At 39.5% G+C, this 26,406-nt stretch overlaps 2 protein-coding genes across 8 annotated transcripts in view; one reads left to right on the forward strand and one right to left on the reverse strand.

Annotated features, from left to right (window-relative positions):
* Nucleotides 1-24,944, forward strand: part of Nptn (neuroplastin) — a 70,551-nt gene extending 45,607 nt beyond the window's left edge. For 2 of the 6 annotated variants that reach the window (XM_031345906.1, XM_031345903.1), the window contains 6 exons: nt 2,487-2,581; nt 12,263-12,396; nt 15,290-15,563; nt 22,351-22,372; nt 23,317-23,391; nt 23,934-24,944. In XM_031345906.1, coding sequence (XP_031201766.1) covers nt 2,487-2,581; nt 12,263-12,396; nt 15,290-15,563; nt 22,351-22,372; nt 23,317-23,377 — 586 coding nt within the window. In that variant the 3' untranslated portion in view covers nt 23,378-23,391; nt 23,934-24,944. Of the gene's footprint in view, nt 1-2,486; nt 2,582-12,262; nt 12,397-15,289; nt 15,564-15,772; nt 16,653-22,350; nt 22,373-23,316; nt 23,392-23,933 lie in introns of those variants that run through there. The other 4 variants (XM_031345904.1, XM_031345907.1, XR_004111913.1 and 1 more) reach the window with 3 other exon arrangements.
* The window catches only part of Rec114 (REC114 meiotic recombination protein), a 100,930-nt gene continuing 99,467 nt past the window's right edge, over nt 24,944-26,406 (reverse strand). For both annotated transcript variants that reach the window (XM_031345909.1, XM_031345908.1), the window contains one exon: nt 24,944-25,172. In XM_031345909.1, coding sequence (XP_031201769.1) covers nt 25,008-25,172 — 165 coding nt within the window. In that variant the 3' untranslated portion in view covers nt 24,944-25,007. The remainder of the gene's footprint in view (nt 25,173-26,406) is intronic.

Below are 26,406 nucleotides of genomic sequence, written 5' to 3' on the forward strand. Positions count from 1 at the left end.
GCCCCAATTTTTTAAAATTAAATTTAAAAAATTTTTATGTGTATTGGTATTTTGCCTGCATGTATGTCTGTGTGAGGGTATTGGATCCCTTGGAACTGGAGTTCAGATAGTTGTGAGCTGCTGTGTGGGTGCTGGGAATTTAACCTAGGATCTCTGAAAGAACAGTCAGTGTTCTTAACAATTGAGCCATTTCTTCAGCCACCCCCCCGAAAAAATTAAAAAAAAATTTTTTTTAAATAATACCTCTTTCAAGGAAACATCCAGTCCACTTGACTTTATCTACTGTGCCTTTGCTATTGTTCCCTTTTTTGCCCCAGCTTACTTGATTGTCTCCAGGCTGTGGATTAGAGTTGATAGACATTCTTGGGGTACTCAGGCAGTTGGCCCTTGAACCAACTTCAGAAGCCTGTTCTGCCTACTCTGTAGGAAACATTTTCTGTGTGTTTCAGTTTCCTTTCCAGTAGTTAGTCCAAGGGAATGAATGGTTTTGGAATATTGTAAACACATAGGCATGTCCTTGAACTTGGGAGTCTTTATTTTTTTTGTCCCTAAGTATTTCTTGTGGAACTTAGAGTCAGGCAAACCCTGAAGTGTATGGCTGTTGATCATTCCTTAAACTCTGGACTACTTAAGAATAGCTGATTTGTGTGTGTTTTCCCTTTGAGAGCATAGATTCAAGGTGGTGGGATATTTGTGTCATGTTGAGAAGACAACCTGACTGTTTGTTCCTTTTAGAATATTGTGAGGACATAGAAATGCTGAATCGGTTCTTATCCGTGGTTTCTTGTGTTTCTTTTTTTATAATGAACAATATAAAAAGTGGTTATAAGTGGGCCAATAAGAGGTTGAGATTAGAAGTTTCATTAAACAGTCTGCAGTGGAGAAGTGGATTTTTTTTTTGGTTTTTCAAGACAGGGTTTCTCTGTATAGCCCTGGCTGGCCTGGAACTGACTCTGTAGACCAGGCTGGCCTTGAACTCAGAAATCTGCCTGCCTCTGCCTCCCAAGTGCTGGGTTCAAAGGCGTGCTCCACCACTGCCCGGCAATGTGGATCTTTTAAATGAAGTTCAGAAGAATATTTTGAAGCTATCTCTGTATTAGTATTTATCCTCTAATCTGGGGCAGTTAATTTTTTTTTTTCTTTCTGCAGTTACCAATGCCAGTCTCTTATGTCTGTGTGTGGGTGTGGGTGTGTGTGGGTGTGTGGGTGTATTCAGGAGGGAATATATTGAGGCTGTGTGAGGTTGTCATCAGCTGTGACCCTTGAGAGGAACTAATATCCTTGCCACACATTCTTTTTACACTAATTACTTTTTTTCTAATTATCATAGATCTAAAACAGATTTGATTTTGTTTTTTTAATTCTCATTATTGCATTATGATGAGAAAAGTTACGATTTCAATTTATCTGAATTTGTTAACATTTTTTGTCATTCTTTAAAATTTATAAAATACTATAACAATAAAAATGAGTATTATAAAAGTTGTTTGATATAAAACAACAATTTAGCAGTCTTATGTAGATGCTTGTCTATGGCAATACTGAAAATACATGTTTTTCTCAATATGAATTTTAAATAACTTCAAACATATTAACTGTATATTTCAAAATAATACATCACTACTAATATTTTCTTAAATGAACATAAATATATAAAGTGTTTTTGTTTGTTTTGTATTTAGTAGAGCTTAAAATCTTGGCTCTTACTGTGGTAACTTGATACAAGAGTTACAAACGTCAAGCAAAGCATTCAGTCTCACTCTTTGTTGTTCTCTTACAAGTCCCCTCCCAATTTAATTGTCTACATTTCTTTTGAGTATATAAATAATTTTAAAATATGTAAGCTGTTCTGAAAACCATAGTATATTGTAAAAACATGAAACAAACAATACTACTAATAGAGAGGCTGAGATAGGAGAAGCAAGATCTCAAGACGGTTACGTTGTACACAGCATGACACTGTCACAAACAAACAAGCTGAAAGTTTACACTAATTTCTTAACTTGGTCTGGGTCCACACCCACTTACTTGTTCTGACTTTGTTCATTCACCCACTTGTTTCCTCATTTCTTCACTACAGTATGTGTACCAGGTGAGGGCTCAGTGTAGAGTTGTGTACCAGTTAAACAGTGTCTACTTCCATACGACATGGTCTGTTGCAGAGACAGAGATCAGTCAAACAATATGATAAATACATGGTTACAATGCTGGTAAATGCTATGAAGAACAACAGTGTGAGAGTAATGGGAGACAAGGAAATTTAGATGGCGTGACTTGAGTTCAGACGTGACAGAAAAGGACTTAAGTATGCTGTGTGATGGGAGGAACAATATAGAAGCATTGTATGGAGATTTTGAGGAGGAAACAAGTTTGTCATATTGCAGAGTACCTTGTAGAGCTAGAATATGGTCTCTTCTTGTTGCCTGTTTGATTTGCCTTCTGTTGCCCCGTCAACTCATTTCATTTCTTTTCCCTTATCTCTGCAGGATCAATAAGCCAAGAGCTGAGGATTCAGGCGAATACCACTGTGTATATCATTTTGTCAGCGCTCCTAAAGCCAATGCCACTATTGAAGTGAAAGGTACAACCTTATCAAAGGCTTGCTTCAGTGTTAGCCACTGGTTCCTTCTGAGATACTTCTTTATTCTGGGTGTCTGGTGTTTTAAAAATTCTCATTTCCATTTTGAGAAGCAATGTAATTTATAGCTAAGACGATAGGGTTAGAAGCCTGGCTGCCTGCTTTTAAATACCAACTCCATTATGTACTAACTGTATAATTTTTCAAGTTCACAACTTCTATGCTTCCATTCCTTTATTTGTAAAATAAGGACATCAGTATCACTTACTTGATACATTTGGTGGGAACATTAATTACAATACACTTAGTATATAAAATAACTGTTTCATGTGTCAAAATGTTTAAGTAGTAGCATCTTATATGATCCAACATTGTATAAGTTCTTAAATCTTATAGATATGACTGTTTAGGTCTTGGGTGGGCCTGGCCACATTTGTGAAAGTACATTGTGCAGCTGGGCAGTGGTGGTGCACGCCTTTAAACCCAGCACTTGGGAGGCAGAGGCAGGTGGATTTCTGAGTTCGAGGCCAGCCTGGTCTACAGAGTTCCAGGCCAGCTAGGGATACACAGAGAAACCTTGTCTCAAAGAAAGAAAACAAAGTGTATAATAATCTTGAGGGTTTTTGTTTTTTGTTTGTTTTTTGTTTTTTTGGTTTTTGTTTGTTGTTTGTTTGGTTGGTTGGTTTGGTTTTTCGAGACAGGGTTTCTCTGTATAGTCCTGGTTGTCCTGGAACTCACTCTGTAGACCAGGCCGGCCTCGAACTCAGAAATCCACCTGCCACTACCTCCCAACTGCTGGGATTAAAGGTGTGTGCCACCACTGCCTGGCATATCTTGAGTCTTTAAGATTGCTGATAGTTTAGTTTGTTTAAGATTAGAAACATTGAACTTTTTGTATGTTAAGTTCAAAAAGCTTTGAATAAACCCAACCTAGAATCATATTCTAAGCTAGCTTTCAATTATGATTGGATATGAAAACAGTTAAGTTTAGAACAGAATGCATTTTGACTCTAAACCACTGCCGTGTTTAGTGCAGTGCCTCTGGGTAGAGTTAGAGACAGTTACATTTTATAGCTGTAGAGATATGAAATCTGCAGAACAGTAAGAGGTTATTATACTTGAGAAATTTAAGATTTGGGGGAATATAAATGACCTCTCTTTGCTGATGGAATCTGTGAGGTTCCTCTTCTTGTATAGATTTAACTGAACAGCTCTTTCGAACATTGAAATTTATAACTGTTCACTGAATTCTACAGTCAGTTCTTTTTCTTCACAGTAAAGGATATTTGTTTGAATGACCGTGCCTTTTTTATTCTAGTCTATAGATTGTTTCTACACTCCCTTCTAAATTTAAGTCAGTTTTCACACCCAACTACAATTGGAAGCCAGCTTAGAATATGATCCTGGGTTGGGTTTATTCAAAGCTTTTTGAACTTAACATACAAAAAGTTGAATCTTAAAGACTCAAGATATTACACACTGTTACAGGAGAGAATACAAAAGCTAAAACTCCTTAGGAATTTTGATAGCTTGGGACTGAAAGATTGCTTCAGTGGGTAAAGTGCTTGCTGCATAAGCATGAGGACCTGGATTTAGATCCCCAGATAAAAGCTGGGTATGATAGCAAGGACCTGTAACCCTAACAATGGTAGATGGAGACAGAAGATCCCTGTGGCTTGCAGCTGCCAATTTTAGCCAGTCAGTGAGCTCTAGAGTTTAATGAGACATGCCCTGCCTCAAAAAGTGAGGTGAGTTATAGAAGACAAGACTCAGTATTCAGTACTTGGGAGGCAGAGGCAGGCGGATTTCTGAGTTCGAGGCCAGCCTGTTCTACAGAGTGAGTTCCAGGACAGCCAGGGCTACACAGAGAAACCTGTCTCGAAAAAAATAAAAAAGACTCAGTGTTGACCTCTGATCTCCACACATGCTCATGTAGACATATACACTCTTGCATAGATTATGTACATACTTATGAATCCCCCAAAGTAATATTTGTTTTCCTCATTCTCTTCTTGTATGATCTATAGCCCAAACTGGCCTTGTATCGTCTTTCCTCAGAATCCCATCCACATACACCTTACGTATTTCACGAGCAACTTTAGTATTTGTGGGAATGGAAGAAAGAACAAGACTGGCTAGGAGGGAGGAAAGAGTTCTGATAATGTCCTGAAGCCTTTCTTCCCTGGGATCTGCTGTCTCATTCGGAATCAAACACTTTTCTCTAGCTTTTGTATTGTAGAGACTGGCTTGCAGGAGCTGTACATATAGAGAGGACTCATTGATACTCTAATAGATGTTGAAATTTTTTCTTCATATAGTTTTTCAATCCTTTGCCCTTTTCTCTTCTTGACCTGCCTTCCTTTTCTAAACTGCTGCTGTTCTCTCTTCCCTACTTAACTTTCCTTCCATGTGAGTATAGTTTTTAGAACGGAATCCTACGATTTCTGGAAGAACTGGTTTGAACTTCAGGTTGTGTCTACATGAAAACTCTTTGAAAACCTAATCCTAGTATCTCTGGAGCATTAATGGTCATCATCTTCAGCTCAAATAACTATTCCTGCTCCACTGTTAGTATGCTGCTGACCTTTCATAATAAGAACAGCTAATATCGTATACCAGGCAGTGTTTATTTCTCTCCTTTCCTTTAGTCTTCACAAGGGTATGGAGTACTTATTATTATTATATCTGCTAGTCAGGTGAGAAAATAGAGGTTTTGTGGGATTAAATGACTAACCTAGTGTGGCTGAGTTAACTATTGGGGCCAGATTTTCACCTAGGCACTCTAGCACCATGCTGCTGTGTTCAGCACAGGATAATTGAAAGGCTTTTGACTGAGAGTTAGAGAAAATGGGGTTCTAATCTTGTCCTATCAGAAAGCTTACCACAAGTTTAACTAGTCTATATTTCCCCTTTGGACCCCAGTTTCCTCTAGTGTCAGATAAAGTAAAATTAAAGCAGTAATCTTTTAAGGTTCCTTTATGGTTCTAACCTTGTGTTGCCTTTAGTTGGACACAGAGGAGATTTTAATACTGAAGAAAATGAATTCTATTTTTCTCATGGCAACAACCAGCTTCTCAATATGGGGAGCATTACTTCAGTGTACCTTATACCTTTACCTATCTAATGGAACAGTTCTTTCTTACAGTCTACAACATCTAACACTGGTGCCACAAGTGGTTTTATTTTTATTTAATTATTAACTGGGGTGGTGGTGGTGGTAGACAAGAGTCTCATGTATCCCATACTGGCCTCTAACCCACTGTGTAGTGAAGTATAACCACCTTGAACTTCTGATTCTCCTTCCTCTATCTCAACAGTGCATGCATCACCATACCTGGTTTTAATGCAATTGGGCTTGAACCTAGAGCTTTATGCATGCTAAACAAGCAGTCTACTGAACAATAACTCTTAATAGTTAGTTAGACTAGTATTCTCAAACTTAATTCAGTTCATCTGAAATGCCTGGACTCTTTCTATAGCTGTTCAATATAGTACTTGAAATACTAGTTAGAGTAATAGGACAATTGAAGGGGGTCAAGGGGATACAAATTGGAAAGGAAGGCCTGGAGAGATGGCTCATCGGTTAAGAGCACTGAGCTCAGTTTCCAGCATCTACATGGTGGCTTACATCCATTTATAATATCCTCTTCTGGTATGTTTGACGACAGTGACTTGTACTCACAGACATAAAATAAATAAAATCTTTTTTAAAAAATTGGAAAGGAAGAAGTCAAAGTATCACTATTTGCAGATGATATATATTATACATAAGAAACCCCCAAAATTCTACCAGGGAAACTCCTACAGCTGTTAAACACCTTCAGCAAAGTGGCTGGATACAAGATTAACTAAAAAAAAAAAAAAAATCAGTAGCCTTCCTGTATACAAAAGATAAATGGTCAGAGAAAAAAATTAGAGAAACAACACCCTTCACAATAGCCACAAATAATGTAAAATATCTTGATGTAACTTTAACCAAGAAAATGAAAGACCTGTATGAAAATAATTTTAAGTCTTTGAAGAAAGAAATTAAAGAAGACATCAGAAGGTGGAAAGATTTCCCATGCTCATGGATTGGTAGGAATAACAGTGAAAATGGCCATCTTATCAAAAGTAATCTGCAGACTCAATACAATCCCCATCAAAATTCCAGCACAATTCTTTACAGATCTTGAAAGAGCAATTCTCAACTTCATATGGAAAAACAAAAAACCCAGGATATCTAGAACAATTTTGTATAATAAAAGAATTTCCAAAATGGTATGATATTTGCATAAAAATAGGTTGGCCAATTGAATAGAATCAAAGACCCAGAGGTAAATTCACACAGTTAATGGACACCCGATTTTTGACAGAAAAGCCAAAATTATACAGTGGAAAAAAGAAAGCATCTCAACAAATGGTGTTGGTCTAACTAAATGTCTGCATGTAGAAGAATGCAAATAGATCTGTATCTACCACCCTGCAAGCCCAAGTGGATCAAAGACCTCAACATAGAACCAGATAGAACCTAATAGAAGAGAAAGTGGGGAATAGCCTTGAACACAGTGACACAGGACGGAACAGAACACCAATCTCGCAGGCACTAAGATCGACAATTATAAATGAGACCTCATGAAACTGAAGTGTTATAAGGCAAATGACACATCAGCAGGACAAAATGCCAACCTACAGAATGAGAATAGCTAATCATTAACCTCAAAGAGTTTCCAATGGCTGGTGTTAGGTTGGTTAGTTAGTTGGTAAACTGATAGAGGCTTGATAGCATCTAGGTATCTTTGATTTCCAAGTTCAAAACTTGCTTTTTATATCCCCACTGCTGTGAGTCTCAGCTAAGGTTACCCACATTGGTTCCTGGGAGCCTTCCCCAGCTTGTGGTTCTTTATGTAGTGTTGAGGCCTTGTGAGCTTTTCCCTGTTCAGTTTGGCATGTTTGTTGATATCAGCATCCTTGTTCAGCTAAAGTTTGGGCAGTTATGGTGATGATACTTTACAGTTCTAGCTTCTGATGGCACAATCTAGAAGGTACAGTCTCAAAGCAAATTTTCTGACCCACTGGCTCATTGAATATTTCCACCCCCTTTTCTGTAATGTTCCCTGAGCCTTAGGTGTGGGGAGTGTATTGCAGATGTATGTGTTGAGATTGAGCTCCACAACTGTGCATTTTGATAGGACTTTCTGTCTATTGCAAAAAGAGGTGTCCTTGATGGAGGGTGAAGACTACACTGATAAGGCTATATACTTTGGAGGAATATGTGGGGAGTCTGGGTGTAGAGTTGGGTGGTGGAGGTGGCATCTGTAGGTGGATGCAGGTCCCTAATATTTTTTGACTGAAGAAGTCTGAGAAAAAGTGATCAGTAGGTCAGAATAATGGTATGTGTAGTGACTGTAGAAAAGTTGCTTTTAAAAAAAGAGGCAGCCTGATGCTCCTTAAGTAGTAAAGAATTTTTCATGGAAAAACAAAAAGATATTTCCATTGGTAACATTGAACCTAGAAAGCATGAGTGCTACTAAAGCAGACTTAGGTTTGGTAAGAACTGGTTATAAATGCAGCTTGGAGCCTTACCTATTCTATTCCTATCCTCAGTGCCTCTGGGAAATCCATGCAAGTTCCAGCATGCCTTGGAAGCAGTCTGTGGGCTATATGACTTTGGATTCTTTCTAAGCCAAAGAAGCCATGTAGTTCAAAGGTCATATGTGGTATCACACAATGATGTAATACGATTCTCCAGGATTTTACAGTTTCAGTGAATGTTTGGACATCTTACCTACCTATTTAAGAACTCTGGGAACTAGGCAGGTGCAAGAATTATATCCATTTGATCAAAGCATGGAAGAAAATCCAACTCAACTGGAATTTGAATCAATACCTTTTGATTGTCTTTCCTACCCTGGCCTACTTTGAGTTTCATTGCTTTCAGGTGTCTTGTTAAGCCTTAGTTAAAAATACCAGGATAAAAGAAGCTTAAATTCAAAGAATTATCTTCATATTAGGCTTCTTGGATCCTTAAAGCTGTTCTGAAGCAGGCATTGTTTATTTCTTAGGTGAGCCCTAAGAGTGGAAAATAATAGTCTCCAGCATATCTATATCCTAAAATTCTCCTAATACTGAGCTCAAGAGTATAATAGTTGGCTAGACGTGGAGAGTCATCATTTCATTTCTTCTCCTGCTTCCCCATGGTCTCATGTAGTTGAAGCTGGCCTAAAATCTGTTAATTTTTCCCCTTTCCTCCTCCTAAGTGCTGAGAGTGTAGGCATGAATCACTACACCTAGCAGGTTTTAGTTTTTGTTTTGTTTAGTTTTTTTCTAAAAACTTTATTTTATTTTTGAGATTATAATATAATCAATTTCCCCCTTTCCTTCTTCCAAATCACCCTTCCTTGCTTTCTTTCAAATTCATGGCATCTTTTTTCATTAATTGTTGTTATATGCATATATGTATGCATGTGTATATATATATTCATATATATGATTGTATATATATACATTTATATTCCTCAGTCTGTATAATGTTATTTGTGTGTATATTTTCAGGCCTGATGGTTTGGTATAACCAGTTGCTGTTTTTTTTCCCAGGGAATACTATTTCTCCCACTATCAGCATGCCTTTGGTTCTTGGTGTAGGTTTGAGGACTTGTGGTATTTCCCCATCTACTTTGGCATATCTGTTGTCCTTGTTCAGCTCATGGTTAGGCAGTCATGTTGGTGAGACTTTTTGGGCATAGCTCTGACATTACTAAGAGACACAGTCTCAGCAAACTCCTTGATCTTTTGGTGCTTAGAATCTTTCTATTTCTCTTTTGCAGTGATACCTGATCCTTAAGTGTGTGGGTGCTTTGTAGACATATCCATTTGTTGCTGGGCTTCACAGGTTTGCATTTTCATCAGTTGTAGTTTTCTATTGTGGTCTCTATCTCTTGCAAAGAGAAGTTTCTTTAATGAGGGGTGAGGACTACATTTATCTGTAGGTATAAGGACAAGTATTTAATTAGGACTTAATGCTGGTTTAGTAAACTCATGGTTTGGATCATTCTACCCCAAGATCTGTTGACTTCACTAGCACTGGTTTGGTTGGCTAGGTTTCCACTTCCAAGTGTGGTGTCTTTTGTTGAGCAGTTCTACAATCTGATTAGAGAGCTGTGGTTACCACTAAGAGGTATGCTGAGTGCCACTGCTGCACCCTACAGTTATGCCATTCTGGTGGTGGATCTACTCAACATCTGAAGATTTGGAGCTCTAGGAGCTTGAGAGCTCATGTGATGTTTGTCTTTCTGGATCTGGGTTACCTCACTCAATATGATCTTTTTTTAGTTCTATCCACTTAGCACAAAGTTCATAGTTTCATTTTCCTTTGCACCTGAATAGTATTCCGTAATATATATGCACCACATTTTATTATCCATTTGTTGATAGAAGGACATTTATGTTGTTTAAATTTCTTAGCTATAGTGCATAGAGTAGCAATGAACATGGCTGAACAAGTATCTGTAGAGTAGGATGTCAAGTTCTTTGGTCATATGCCAAGGAGATTTTTGTTTTGTTTAAGAATTCTCCACACCAATTTCCATAGTGGCTGCCCTAGTTTGTAATCCCAAGAGTGAGTGAGGGTTCCCCCTTTTTACCCTACCTCACCTTCAGAATTTGTTACAGGTTTGTTTTGTTGATCTTTGCCTTTCTGACTGGGTAAGATAAAATCTCAAAGTTGTTTTATTTCAATGTCCTTAATTGCTAGAGATGATGAATATTTTTTTGAGTTATCTTTTTTAGCTGTTTTGTTGTTTTGAGAACTTTCTGTAGGTCCCAGGCCCATTTTTTTGAGTGAGTTTTTTTTTGGATATTAATTCTGTCAGATGTATAGCTGGCAAAGATTAGCTCCCATTCTTTGGACTTCCTTTCCAACGGTTGTTTCTTTAGCTATGCAGAAGCTTTTTAGTTTTAGGAAGGTCCACTTGTCAATTGTTGCCTTTAATTTTTAGGCAAATGGAGTTCTATTCACAAACTCTTTTTCGTGTCCCATCATATAAGTCCTGTGTCATATGAGGGATGCTTATATTTTCTTGTAGCAGTTTCAGTGTTGAAAGTTCAGGTTTAAGTCTTTGCATCATTTTTGTTAGTTTTTGTTGATAGATACAATATGCCTAATTTTATTCTTCTATATCTATTTCACAGCTCCATTTGTTGAAGATGCTGTCTTTCTCCAGCTTGTGTTTTGGCATCTTTATCCGTTATTAAGTGGCAGAAGTTATGTGTACTTGGCTCTTCAGTTTTGTTACATCGATTTGCATGTCTGTTTTTGTGCTAGTACCAAATTGTTTTTATTACTATGGTCTATAATACAGCTTAAGATCTGGAATGGTATTTCTTCTGGCGTTGTTCTTTTTGTTTACTATTATTTTGGCCATTCAAGTTCTTTTGTGGTGCCATATGAATGCTAGAACTTTGTTTGTTTGTTAGACAGAGGGGTATAGGTGGGGACACGTGTGTGCTGTTCTTTTCTTTGATCCTGTGAGGTGCAGGGGCTAAGTCAGCCTGTCAGACTTGGCAGCCTTGTTTGCTTTCTTTTTGGAGAGAGGGTCTTACTGTGTAGTCCTAGGCTGCCCTTGAAGTCTCTGTACACCAGCCTCTGCTTCCCAGTAGACATGCCACCACACCTGTCTCAAGTCAGGTGTTTTTGGAGGCAGGGTTTCTCTGTGTAGCCCTGGCTGTCCTGGAATTCACTCTGTAGACCAGGCTGGCCTCAAACTTAGAGATCCACCTGCCTCTGCCTCCCAAGTGCTGAGATTAATGGTGTGCGCCACCACCTCCAGGCCTCAAGTCAGGTTTTTATTCTCTTTACAAAACCCTTGAGGATGTTAGTTGAGGTTCCTGATTATTCTTTTCCTCACTGGCTAAGCCCAATGGGCTTGATGTTGGTTTTCCTGAAAGAGCTCTCTGGTCCTTGGTTTTCAGTAGCTCTTTGAGCATATATCTGTTTTCATATATCCTTTAATAGGCTTGGTTTTACATATCCAGATTTCAAGGAACTTTCATTTTCTTTTTTTTTTCTTTTTTTCTTTTTTTAAGATTTATTTATTATATGTAAGTACACTGTAGCTGTCCTCAGACACCCCAGAAGAGGGCATCAGATCCCATTACAGATGGTTGTGAGCCACCATGTAGTTGCTGGGATTTGAACTCCGGACCTTTGGAAGAGCAGTCAGTGCTCTTAACTGCTGAGCTATCTCTCCAGCCCGAATTTTTATTTTCTTAAGAAAATGCATGCCATTTAACACAATGCTTAGTTATTATTGTAGAAGAAAACTTGGCCTACATAAGTGACAATGCTTCTGTCTACATGCTTCCTAAGGAACATATTTGGGCAGCTAGAACAATTGAGTTTCTCTGTGTGTGTGTGTGTTGTGTGTGTGTGTGTGTGTGTGTGTGTGTGTGAGTGTGTGTGTGTTTTCGTAGGTTCTACTTTGGTAGAAATTCTTATGGTATTAACCCTGGTATTTTCTTCATGCTTTGGTAAGTAAGGGTAGGGAGTGAAATTGGTCCTCTTATCCTATTTTAACCCAAAAGGCTCTTTCAGCACACCTTCATATTCAGCTTTGATAAAGACTGATAGCATTAGAAGCAGGACTCTGAGCCAGTAGGCAAGGCCTTTGGTATTTTAGGTGTTAATGGTTTAATACTTTTTCACAGCTGCTCCTGACATCACTGGCCATAAACGGAGTGAAAACAAAAATGAAGGGCAGGATGCTATGATGTACTGCAAGTCAGTTGGCTACCCCCACCCAGAGTGGATATGGCGCAAGAAGGAGAATGGTGTGTTCGAGGTAAGTAGGAGGCAGCCCTGTGTCTATACCTAGATCTCTGTGCTTAATTGAGTTTTTTCCTGAGGATGTTCAGACATCTGGACCAGTTACAGCAACAACTGTTTCTTTGATGTAGGCATGGCTTGGGCCATTGTGGAATGAATTGCAGTTTACACTGTGAATATAGAGTTTAGTTTCTAACCAGCATTGACTGTGTACATGATTTGTACATAGCTTTTGTTGTCTGTCTGGTAAGGGAATAGATTGCTTGCCTTCACAGTTGAATACAGAGCTAAAGCTAATCTAAATGTTTTGCTATGATTCTGTAATGGGTTGTTTTCATTTGTTCTTTGGAAGAAGAGAGTCTAAGAGGTATTGTATATTTCTAAAATTCAGAAAATATGCCGGGCAGTGTTGGCACACGCCTTTAATCCCAGCACTTGGGAGGCAGAAGCAGGCGGATTTCTGAGTTCGAGGCCAGCCTGTTCTACAGAGTATGTTCCAGGCCAGCCAGGGCTACACAGAGAAACCCTGTCTCTCTGTATAAACAAAAAAAAAAAAAAAATTTTTTTTTTTTTTTTTTTTTTTTTTTCAGAAAATACCGAACAAAAATTGGGGGCACTCTGTGGAGACAAAGGGCAGACGTAGGCATTTGTAATCAGATAATATTTGCTTTAAAAAAGGTCAAAGAACACTTTTTCCAGTCTGTGAATAATTTTTTTAAAGATTTATTTTTATTCGTGTGTGTGTGTGTGTGTTTATATGTGTTTGTGTGTGTTAGTTTGCACATTTGTGTAGGTGCCTACAAAGGCCAGAAGAGGGTGTCAGATCTCTTGGAGCAGGAATACAGGTAGTTGTGAGCTGCCTGTTGTGGTACTGGGAACTGAATTCCAATCTTCTGTAAGAGCAGCAAATGCACGAAATTGCTGAGCCATCTCTGTGATCCTAAATAACTCTTAAACTTTATTTGTTGGGGGTGGGGTCTCACCCACCATTGTGATTTGTAGAGTTCAAAGAGGGTGTTGGGTGTCTTCCTTATCAGTTTTTACATGGTGAGGCAGTGCCTTTCCTTGACCTGGGGCTCACGTTTTCTTGGCTAGACTGGAAACCAGCAAGCCCCAGCAATCCTTCTGTCTCCACCACTTCTCAGAGCTGGGTTACAGGTGTGTTCAGGATGCCTAGCTTATTACATGTACACTGGCATCAGAATTCTCCTTCTCATAATTGCACAGCAATTGCTCATAACTGCTGAGCCATCTTTGAGCTCCTGTGGAGTGGTTCTTGATGGTGTTTAAATAGTGCCTTGGAGTCTTTTATTCTCTGGCTCAGTCATTTCTAACCAGGTTTCTTTTCCGATGGTATTTTCATACTTTTTATGCCCAGGTTATACCTTATAGGCATCCTTTTTTATTACCAGCTCTAAGATGATTCCGAGAACCCTGCAAATCATCTAATCCAGGTTCTTTGGAAAAGTGACATATTAGCCAACATAAATTAGTGACAAAATTAAGGAAGGATAATATGTAGTTTTATTTCAAGCCCTGTATATTTCCCACTTTATGACCTTTTGACAGAAAAGTGCCAAGTATTGATAATGCCAGTGTCAACAGTGATTTTAGAAGTCCATTAGAAAAAGGCCAGGATGAGGAGCTGGAAGGTGAAGATGCTGACCTGAGTGTTTTTACAGATAGTCATTGTGTTTTCTAAGGTGCTAGGAAGGAATACCTGCTTCTCTGCTGGTCATTAGAAAGGAAGTCTCTGGCTTTCACCAAAACTGATGGAAATTACTTGGCACTTTCATCTCTTGAGAGATGGAAGTTGGAATTTCACTGTGAATGCTGAAGTCCCCATTTCAACTGTATATACATACTGTAATGTGAAGGATAGTCTCCATCTGTCCTCTGCTATTTTTGTGTATTGTTAATTCTTGCAGGTATAGGGCGAAGATGCAGAGTCTTCCATATACCCCCTTCCCCACCCCTGTCCTTTTAGAACAGTACACAGTTCTGCTCATATGCTGTCATAATCCTGCTTTAGAGACATGCATTGTCTAGAGTGTTCATAACCTGTCACAACTACCCTTCCTCCATGACCCTGTGCTAAGGTGTTTTCTCATACCATTCCACACATACTAAAAAGTCAGAGGACAACTTTTGGGAGTCTGTTCTCTCATGCCACCCTAGGTTCCAGGAACAGAACTCAGGTGAAGAGACTTGGGTAATGAATGCATTTGCCTATGGCACTCCCTTCATGAAACTAGGTATCTTCTATACTTTTGTGTCAGGATTTTCCATATGTATCTTAACTTCACTTTAGTAGGATATGGGACATATAGGTATATACTAATTAGTAGATGGTTGTTGATTGGTTGAATAGTCGTTTTCTTTAGTCCTAGAGTCCTGGAAGGGAAGTTAGGGTTTTCTCCCTGCTCCCTCCTGAGAGCAAGTTTTTAGCATTGCTTCTGAAAGAAGTTTAAAGACTTGTCAGGACCAATCAAGTGAAAAAGTAAATGTGCTGGCTCTGAAGTTACCAGGCAGGCCTGAGGTTCTCAGACATGCCCAACAGTGAATATCTCTTGCTTCTCAGCTTATTATTGCTAGTGTCTGGTACACCCCTCCCCCCCCCCCCCCCCCCCCGACTCCTGCTTTTGAAGCAGCATTTGTTAAATTTGTTTGTCTGTGACGCAAATAATAGGCCTCCACTCAATCTAGAAGTTTGAAGAGTAGCAATAATGGAAACTTGTACCCTATTCTATAAGAATTGTAGTGAACACTGAAGAAAGTCATCAGTTAAGTACTCAAAATCCTTTGAACGAACATGGTATCTCATTCCAGCTAGTATCCTGATTGAATGGAGGACAGTGTTACCCTTCCTTAAGTAGCTTATCTACTCTGACCTGCCTTTTTCCCCTCAGGAGATTTCCAATAGCTCTGGTCGCTTCTTCATCACCAACAAGGAGAATTACACTGAATTGAATATTGTGAATCTCCAAATCACAGAAGATCCTGGAGAGTATGAATGTAATGCCACCAACTCCATTGGCACTACCTCTGTTTACACCGTCCTCAGGGTACGGAGCCATCTTGCCCCACTTTGGCCTTTCTTGGGAATTCTGGCTGAAATCATCATCCTTGTGGTGATCATTGTTGTGTATGAGAAGAGGAAGAGGCCAGATGAGGTTCCTGATGGTAAGAGCATCCCAACAAAATAGTAAAGTTGGGGTTGGTTCCTTGGGTAGTTTCTAATTGCTGAAAGAGGAATAATATAAGGACTTGTATTAAGTACCAAAAGGAAAGAAAGAAAACTTTTATACTGATTACTAACCTGTGCTCCCTATTCCCTACAATTTTTTTTGTATTAGCCACCTAGAGATATAATTAGCTCTCTCCCTGTTTAGGTGTTCTCCAAACCCTAGGCCTTGTCCTTCAGGCCATGTGGTGAATGGGCAGCTGTCAAACTCTTTGTTCAGCTCTGTCCTCCTTCAATACAGATCATCAGGCAGATTGAGCTTGAGGAGAATTCAAGTCAAGCCTAGAAGCCACCCCAAGATCACAGGCCACCTGTTCTTTCAGGCAGATTTAAGGTATCTAATTGGTTGTCACATGATTACCTGGCATAGTCCCTGTAACTAACTGCCCCAGTGCAGTTTAGACTGTGTTCAGAAAGCCCTTGGAAGAAGCCAGATTATAGTTCCTTTGTTTGGTTCCTTTGAAAGGTTTTCAAGGTTCTCTTACCTTCTGGCTTTCTGTCTGTGTCTCACAGACAAGAATGGTAGGGAGGATGTAGCTTACTTTCTAGGTTTAAAAGAGTTAAGTACCAACTCCTCAGCTCCCACACTAGGACACGTCCCTCAGCTGACCCAGAGTGACAGATATAACAGGAGTAGAACTACCTTTGAATCATTAGAAAGCAAAATAAGACTAGAAGTTTTACTTGTGGGATATGCTTAAAATCAGGAAAGTTTTGTGAAAGTTTTGTGTATTTGGTTATAGATTTTCATTTCTAACCTTGTGAATAGAACAGAGAACCTACTTATGGAAGCTATATCACTGATGCTCCAGATTCTTAAAAAGCCCCCATCTTCACTCCTGTGGACTGTAATATTGTATCAGCAAATATAAATCAGTTGGTCAACCAGCCATGACTGTCGTTTGCCTATCACTGACTAAACTAGAGGATATGCTCCAAACTCAGGGCAGAAGGCCTGGGCAGTGGTGGTGGTACTAGCTACTATTCGTGCTTGTGCTACAGTGTCCTTCCCCAGAGCTGATGGCTCCGTATCACCAAGCAGTAAGACTACGGTGTATTACCCTCTCTCTGCTACGTATCACACTTCTCAGTGGACAGTACTAAGTGAAGTCTTGTACTCCCTTGGAAAGAGAAATCATCAAAGGCATAGCATGGCATTAGACTCTGAAAGGACATATTTGAGAGCAACAACCACTTTTCTTTCTTTTCCTTTCTTCTCAGCAGCTCTTAAATCTCTTGCCTGGAGTCAGTAGAGTCTTAGAGTGAGTACTGACACTGGTGAGGCGGTCTCCTGACATTGATCTCTGCGGGAAGACTTGGTGGGCTCCCCTCCCGATGTACTTTTCATCAGTGAGCTGGATGGAAAGATGGGGGACTTGAGCTGGAAGCAAGAGAGAGAGGCCTTTGTCCAATTCCTTGCAACAAAGGATGTCCCCACTTTTGCTTTATCATTCTGCAAAGTGAAATTCATTCTTGGGGTTCTCATGTGTCCCTAATGCCTTTCCTTCATACTTTTCTTTTTTCCTGTTAAACGTTCCCAAGGTAGAATACTTATACCTACTCAGACCTGAGAGTAAAGGGAGGAGAGGAGAGTGTTGCCTTCCTTCCATATGTTTACAACTTGGATATTTGGGAACAGTTACATTGCAGAGCCATTATCCCCTCAGAATGTTTTAAACCTTGCCAGTTAGGAGCCTAGGGACTTAGATTTAGGTCAGTGTTAGAGCACAAGACCTTGAGTTTGTTCCCGGAAAGGGAAAAAATACCCTAAAGACCAGAAAGACTGAGAAAGATACAAAGCTAGCTGTGCCAAATACTATCTTCAACTTTTATAAAGCCAAGAAGTCAAAAAGTCAGCTAAGAAAAGGCAAAGGTGGGTTTCAAAGCCTGGTTTTTAAGACAGAGATGGTTTCTATTTTTACAGTAGTTATACATTGGCTTAGCCTGTCCCCGACAAGAGGTCTTACAAAGCCGCTTTTGTTACTGTTTGTCCCAGCATGTTTCAGATTAGACTTTAGAAATGGTTAGTGGTAGTTCTGTCTGACAAGCAGATGCCTACTCATGTAGGTAACTGTCCATTTAAGAGTTCTTTGGTGGTTAAACTGAAATGGGGGCAGTTTTCTGAACAACTTCCTGGATGGAAAATTATAAGCTGAATTACTGTATACAGTAAGTGAATTCTACATAAAACAGATGGCTGCAGGGTAAGTGCAAAGTAAAACCTACTTGCAGTATCTCCCAGGAGAACATTGTCATGCAAGCAGCTTTTACTTCTTTATCGTTGCATTGGGTGAAAATCTGGGATTCTGGAATGATTGTAGTTCACTTTCTCTCCTTTCCTGACAGCCAGTGTTGTCCAGGGCCCATTTTCCATCTCCACATCCCTGCCCCACTTCAGCATTCTCAGATGCCTCCCTGTTTCCACCTCCCTCTTCTGTTTTTGGCTTTTCTTCTGGAAGAAGGGTGTGTGTGTGTTGGTCTTCAGCGAATTTTCCATATATTGTGGCCTTTCCTTTGTTAAGCTTCTCCTCAACTCCAATTCAATTCATGAGGATGGCAAACTCACTAATATGCTTTCTTCCTATTTGCTCCTGTCTAAATTTACAGATAGGTAGGTAGGTAGGTAGGTAGGTAGGTAGGTAGATAGATAGATAGATAGATAGATAGATAGATAGATAGATAGATACGTTATTTACAGTCTGTTGAGGATGAATGAAGAGGTGCACTCTATCTGATACAAACTAAGAATGTTTCAGGGATGTCATTTTACTTATAATGTCTGTTAACCTATTTATGGCACTATGAAAATAGGAAGTGTTTGTAAGTCTGCTGTGCTCTTTGTTTACCAAATAGTCAGTTTATTATCAACACTCATGGTTATTTGAGTCTTAGTGAATGCACTAAGAACTCACACAATTATATTTTCAGTAGTCTGTGGTTATTGATAACTTAACTGTAAATAGGTGCTTATTCCATAAGTAGAAAAGCACTCAGAGAACAAATAGTCCAGCAGTATAAAAGAAGACAAATACAGAGTTTAACTTAAAAACATGCATGTCTTTAGATTTGTCACACTGAAAATGTATATGGTTGAAGGTTAACTGCTTTCTTCAAAAGCAGTTTTGGTCCTTTTATCTCCTGAGTATTCAGGCCACTTCACAGAGGAATCAGCACCACTTTATCTCATAGGTAGATTATTTACACACCTCCTTTCACTTTTAGTGTTCTTAGTAACAAGTCAATAATAGTCAAATAAGAGCTTTGTTTTTTCATTGAGTGTGTTCTCCTGAGAATGTTAGGTACTGTGTGGTCTTCCTTCTGTTACAACTGGACTCATACTTGGAGCCACATTTGTGTTAGTCCCTTTCTGACTCAGCTCAGAGTGCAGTTGGTGTGTCTCTCCCAGGATTTCTTCTGCCTACTGGGAGATAGAGGCTGGGGTGAACCTACTCAGTCTTGGGCCTTCAGTTCTACTAGATATTCTAGTGCTTCATAGTCATTGAATTTAAATAGCTGATTTAAGAAAGAAAATGCTAGCATTAGAGAATCTAATGTTTTTACATGGGTAATTTTGTAAGTTGGTCAAAGGATTCTTAAGTTACTGGTGGAGAAGGTACTTGCAAGTTTGGAGGGCAGAAGTGGGAGAGCACTGTTTAGTAACTGATCTGAGTTCTTTTAGACACACTGAACTGAAAACACATTCAGTGTGCTTAACTAGGGTCAGTCACAAGCACCTTACCAGGAAATACAGTTAGGTGAAACAAGGGGAAGTGATTGAAATAACTACTACATTTCTCTTGGGTTTAGTGTTAACCCTCCTGAGATCAGGCAAAATATAAGTGGAACATTTGAGAGGTTGAAGCAGGAGGATTTTGAATTTGATGCCAGCTTAGGCTAGTGAGATAGGGGGTGAGGCTGAGAGGATGTAGCTTACTTGGTAGTAACTTACTTAGGAACCTGGCAGGCATGGTTCCTAACTTTGATCCTCCATGACAGTATATGCCTGGAATCCTAGCACCTAGGAGGTAGGTGTAGGACTCTAAGTTCAAGGTCACCCTCAGCTATGTAGGGAGTTAGGCCAGCCTGGGACATAAGACCCTATTACTCAATCCCACTACAACAAAAGCTTCTCAGTGAGGAGATTGCAGTCGCATAGGGGCTTTGACCAGAATCAGCTCTTGGCTGCTTTAAATCTAAAGCCATCACTCTGTGTTGTATAGTGGGTGCAGTATGTTACTTACTAGGTATCTCAGAGTACCCTCCCTATAATGAGGTGTGTGTCAGGGTGAGGTGGGGGCGTTGAGGGCAGCCACACTTTTACTGAGGACAGAGCATTTAGGCAAATCAGTGTGTGCACCACTCCACCAGGAACTTCACCCTTATCAGATGGATTCCAGAAGCCTCTTGTGTCATTCTCCCCTCAGTCCTCCTCTCATCTAGCCAGTGGCTGTGAGTAATTCCCAGATGGAGAGAACAGTCTTTGTTTAAGGCTGCTTTGGCCTGAGGGTTTGGGGTATGTTGATATTTGTCGGTTACTGTGACTTCTTTTTTTTCCCCCTTCAATTGCATCAAACCCTTAAAACATGGTGGTAAGTGAGCGATATGCATGCTTTTGGAGTTTGTTTAATCTCCGCTTCAGTCTATACAATGCACAGTTCATAATGTTAACACTTTCTTCAAGTTTACTTCATTCACTTTCACAACTAATTTGGATTTTTAGTTTGCTGTTTAGTCCTCATTTACTTTATTTTGTGCCTTTCTCTGTAGCTCTGTTCTTCTCTCCTGACCTTCATGTGGAGGTCAAGTTGTTCTTTTGTCTGGCCTGTATGGGAGAGTGATGCTGCAGACAGTGGCTCAGTGCAGGAGAGGAGGGGGTGGGTGTCCTCTTCTTTGTGGTGTCCAAGTAGACTTGGGAATCAAAGGGGGTTCCTAGGATTTAGACCTAGTTGAGTTGAGTCACAGCGGCTCCCACTTTCAGGCATGGCAGCTACACCAGAAACACTGTTGCTCACTTATTCACATGCCAACCTTTGCATGTGGCCCGCTTGTTTGGTTGGAAAGTGATATTTCTAGACACCAGGGTATACCCCCATGCCAAGAGAAAGGCCTGTGGTGTGCAGTTCAGGGAAAGACTGACCTTCCTATTGTGATTCCCCCTCTCCTGCTTTTTAATGTTGGGAGTCTTGCTTTAGAATTTTGTATTTTGGGATGAACACTAAAATTAATCAGTTTGTTCCTATGTCTTCTCCTTTAAATTCCCAGGGTGCTTAGCTTCTAGCATGTTAACTGATTTGCCTGCCCTGGGTGCTGAGCAGTAGGCTGTGATGAGGGGAGGGTTCAGCCTGGGCTTGTGTGTCTTAGTACTTGATATGTCCTTGTATCTTTCCACTACATACACAGCAAACAGTTGTCCTGGGTGTCCTGAGTCCTAGTTTGTTCTCTGTACCTGTTTTAATAGTACTGTTGTTAGTAGTGGACTCCTGTGGACACTGATGTGTTGCTAGCCTATTGTTTTGCTGATGAGTCATTGGTTTGTGGTTAGTTCTTTCTTTCTTTTTTTTTTTTAAATCCTGTTTTGCTCCAGTCACTGTGTGCTGGCGGTGGCTTTGCCTCTCCGTTGCCTGAAAGGAACAGGTGGAGCAATGTCTCCCTGACAGACATTACTCCTGATATGTGCTCCTGCGGATGCGTACACAAGATTGTAATCTCCATAACTGCTTCATGTGCACCAAGCCCCCTTGTGGAATCCTGCTGAGAGTTTTTCTAGATGCCTTCAGTGAAATCAAACTGTTAAAAAAATCTTTTAGTTCACCCAACTTTTGTACAGTAAAAACAAAGGGTGCTTGTTTCCTCCCCTTGTGGATTTTTTTAAATAACATTTTTTTTTTATTTTAATAACATTTTCTCAATGTATACAGATCTAGTAAGAGGAGACCAAGTTGTCAGAATTATTAAGTATTAATCATGCCTCTAAACACAAAATACAAAACCTTTTTAATTAAACAACTATGTCATGGCTCTTGTTTTGGCCAGGGCACAATAGTGAGCCCATCTTTTTGTGTAGTGTCTCTCTTAGAGGGTTGTCACTGTTCAGCTCTCCCTGTGATGTCACAGAACATCCTTTGCTTCTCATAGGTATCTTGCTGGCCCAGTTGAGCATGGGTAGCCAAGGATTAGGTTGAACTATTATGGCTTCCTCTTCCTCAGTCTCATTCTTCAGATTAATGACCTCATAAAGATTATAAAACAACAGGAAAATCAGTGCCCTCTGGGGAAGTGAGGATGTGTGGTTAAATGCATAAATGTACACATCCATTTACATCGAAGAACTGCATACATTCTCCACAAGAAAACAAACAGCAGGATTTTACAACTGAAATGTTGGTTTGTCTTTTCATCTATATAAGAGTGAACCACTGGAACTTGGGGACAAGATGAGTACAATGATATTGCAGCCTATCTGTCCGCTACAGTTGCAGTTTTTCATGATGAGCATTCAAAGTGTTAACTAAAACCATTGAAACAGCATATCCACCATTAAAACTGAATTTAGAAATAACTTCATGAGTGTTTTGCACCTCCAGATGGAATGGCCTTTAATAAATGCTATGAATAGCCATGTTTGCCACTTGCAATTTACTGTCCTGTTCGTTCTTAGGCAGAGTCTAATAGTTTTCTCCTTTCTTCTTATGTCTCATGGATTATTAAAAACTGAACACCTCATAGATGATGAACCAGCTGGGCCAATGTGAGTACTTCATTGGACACAGCTTTACAGTTTCTGATTGAATTGTGTTTGCAGTTTAGTCAAAAGGAATACTAAAAATTGTAAGAGAAGACAATTCTCTTACAATTAAAGTTGCAGTGTACATTTTTGAAGCCTGAAATAATTCTGACTGGTGACCTTTTGATCCCTAGGCCAGGTTTTGTTTTTAGCCATAGAAGTAAATAGTATGCAAAAGAAATTGAAAGTTTATGCATTTGACATGCTTTAACTGATAATATAGGAGTAAGCAGTATAAGTTAACTTCAAACTGGACTGTAGAATTAAATGGTCTCATTCCATTAACAGTTGCTAACATCCAAGAGTGGAATGAGTCTAAGGTTGCCAGGGTTCCTAAAGTTAGAGATTATAGGAAGCAAGAGGGATAGTTGGTAGCTGGCAGGTTTATGGCCAGAGGGCTCAGCATGGCTACTTGCTGTTATCTTTTATCAGTTAAGAAATTAAGTGTTTAAAGGAGTAAGTCTCTCTCACTTTTGTAAGTAATTAGTAGTTTAGAAATCTGAGGGAGGGGCTGGAGAGATGGCTCAGCGGTTAAGAGTTCTGACTGCTCTTCTGAGGGTCCTGAGATCAAATCCCAGCAACCACATGGTGGCTCACCACCATCTGTAATGAGATCTGACGCCCTCTTCTGGTACATCTGAAGACAGCTGCAGTGTACTTGTTTATAATAATAAATAAATCTTAAAAAAAAAAAAAGAAATCTGAGGGAAAGTTACATGTGTGTTGTTTGCCTTTCGAGTCTGAAGGATCTATTAATTGAAAGTAAGAGATAGATAATCGCTATACAGTTAGGAGTAGAGTTTGCTGCTATACCAGGGATGGAAGGAAGTGAAGAGTCTGTTTCCATGTGTTACCTTTTCAAATGATGTGACTAGTTGAACTCACACAGTCCACTTTTTCCTCCAAAGGAAAACCAACTCTACCAACAATCACAAAGATAAAAACTTGCGCCAGAGAAACACAAATTAAGTACTGCTTTTAATGTAAGTATGCCTTCTGTAGAGACTTAAAAGTTCTATTCAAATGAACTGTGCTTCTGCTCACCTTGTTACAAATTCTTTAGTAGTTGGTGTTACGTGTTAAGACTTTATAATTTCAGACTAGCTAATATTAATGGAACAAGTTCTTTCTGTTCACTGCAGTGGATGGAAAGAATTGCCTTTCAGTTGTGTTGACCCACATATTTATTATACTAGGTTCATTTCATATTAAATACCTTGTATTTCAGTCTACTTACATAATTTTTCGAAGGTGTAAAAAGAAATAAATTGTTACCTTCTTAGGCAGATTATACCCAAAGGCCTGTTAGTACTTTGTATGGTCTCTGCTGAAGGCAAGACAGAGATGGTGCTGGCCATAAGGGAGCAGGGCCAAAATGCTTAGAGGCACATGGAGATCAGAGTTTCATACCAAATCCCTGAGCATGCTGTTTGAACCAAAGCTGTATCTGATGTGGCACTGACATAGTTGTGATGGAATGACAGTGCATATTCTTTTAATTTCCAGATTATTTTTCTCTTTACAGCTCTTTAGGTTCCTGAAAAACGATGGCAACATGACCTGCTAAGTTTTCTGCTTGGACCTCTTTGGTCTCTCTCCCTTTCAAGTGAGCAACACCACAATGACCGTCTAAAGCATGCCTTATTTAGCCTCTCCTATAAGGGTGACCTAGCCAGGTATATTTTAAACAATGCTTCAGTGTAGAAGGTGTAAACTATTTTGGGCTTGATGTGCTGTGAATGTTGCTTTCCCTCCCTTTGTTAAAATATTTAAATAGAAGTGAAAAGGTCCTCTGAGGATCAGATCATGCATGCGCCATTTTTTACTTATGCAGCTGTTAAATTGGCAAAGCTCTAAATGCACTGCTGCCATCTAGTGATCATTTTGTAAAGTACAGCAAAACCTACAGATATATACAATATATAAATATATATATTTATATTTTTGGGGGTGGGAGAAATCCAAAATAAAGTCAATGCTTGTGTCATTTTTAAGCTGCTGATATTCATTCCTTATTATCTGTCATCAGATGAGGAGCTGCAGCTCTGGTACAGAATGATGAGAGTACAGACTTAAGTCTGTCATTCTAAGGGCTTACCCTATAACTTTTAAGAGCCTGGAACAGTCCACTGAACGGCTAGAATGAACTGCAGTATATATGTATGATTGCTTTTTAAGTGACTATTTTTCCTTTTGTCAAATCATGTAAATTCTGAAATCTTTTGCACTGATGTGTCAAACCTTATTCTTGTATATTCAATCAAGGCAACTTTTATAATTTCCCATTTGTTTTCAATGACCCTGAAATGTTAATAGCATGGTGATATTCTATGCAACTCTAGTTATACCTTTTGGTTTGACACTGTATTTTCACATTGATTTCATGACTGATGATAGATTTTATAACCTGACTGGGTTCTTATGCGGTACTAACTGTAGATGCATGTACTTGTGTTCTGTGTAATTATTGAAGTGCAATGGTGTACAAAAAAAAGTGGATTCACCTGTTTTTAACAATAAAACATTGATAAAAGGTGCTTGGAATAATACTCTTTATTCAAATACCTTCAGTTCCTTAATTGCATACATGTGCAGGGCTTTAGTTTTTCAACCCGGTGATCTTTTTAAGTTCCTTCTCCACCTCTTCCACAAATGCTGGGAAGTTTTGATCCATGAGGCATAAGCGTAGAAAAGGGCCCAATTCTTCTGTTCCCCATGATGATCCTTCATAGGCTAGGGTCAGCTTCTCTGGTGCCAGGATAGACTGCAGGGGTGCCAAAAGACCAGAGGGGTTGACTGCCTGATCCCAGGTAATTTAACACAGAAAACATTGCCTTAAAATTCAGAACAACATAAAATGTTACTGGCTTTACAAACATCCTTTTCTCTTCTTAGGTTTCACATTTATAATTCTGTGCCTACAATTTCTTTCCTTCCTCCATCTCACTCTTGAGCACTATATTCTTCCTCTTCTTCCTTCTCCCTCCCTCATTCTGCCACTGCCCCGAACCCCAATTAAAAAAAGAAAACAAAAAACAAACAAACCCAAACCAAAAACACAGGCTGATCTCAAATCCATGGTCATCCTGCTTCTGTGTCCCAAATGTCTGGATTGTAGACAGATACTAATCTCTGGGCCCGGCGCTACATTTTCTGGACATACATAGAAAGTGAGATAAACTTGGATCTTTAAGGAAACATTGATGTATCTAAGGTTGAGATCCAGTTAAACAAAGTATTGTAATACATTCTTCTTGTGGAAGCTGGATTCTGAGTGGGTTGTCTACTTGGGGGTGTAGCTTAGTGGCAGAATACTTGCATAGTGTGACTGAAGCAAGCGCAGGATATGATCCTTAGCATCACAAAAGAAACAGGGTTAGGGGGCTGGAGAGATGGCTCAGTGTTTAAGAGAACTGACTGCTCTTCCGAAGGTCCTGAGTTCAAATCCAAGCAACATGGTGGCTCACAACCATCTGTAATGAGATCTGACACCCTCTTCTGGTGTGTTTAAAGACGGCTACAGTGTACTTTAAAATCTTAAAAGAAAAAAAAAAGAAACAGGGTTAGGGTGGCAGGAGGTGGTCTTTGTAATTGGCCACCCAAAGGACAAAAGTCATGCTTTGGTTGGTGGTCATCTAATAATTTTGACAGAGACATGCAGCCTCTCCCATTATCAAGAATATAGTATGTCCTAAAACTCTCATGTTGTTGATTGTAGTCTTGTAGTCAAACTCCAGGCTGGACTGGATAGCTATGATTCTCTTCACTTTGCTTTTTCAAAAATGTCACATTCTATAATAAATCATAGTGTACAGTCCCTTTTTAAGGAGTCAGTGCTTTGATTTTTTTTTGACTTGACAGTGAAATAAAAGTAGTGTGTATTAGTAGAAATTGCACTTCAGTGTTTGGCTTTTCCTTGGGCAGCAACATGAGAGCTCTACTCTGGTGATGCTGGCTGCATGGTGATCTCTGGCCTCGCATCACAGGCTTGAAGGTCA

Source organism: Mastomys coucha, unplaced genomic scaffold (genome assembly GCF_008632895.1).
Source record: "Mastomys coucha isolate ucsf_1 unplaced genomic scaffold, UCSF_Mcou_1 pScaffold23, whole genome shotgun sequence".
Classification (NCBI taxonomy): domain Eukaryota; kingdom Metazoa; phylum Chordata; class Mammalia; order Rodentia; family Muridae; genus Mastomys; species Mastomys coucha.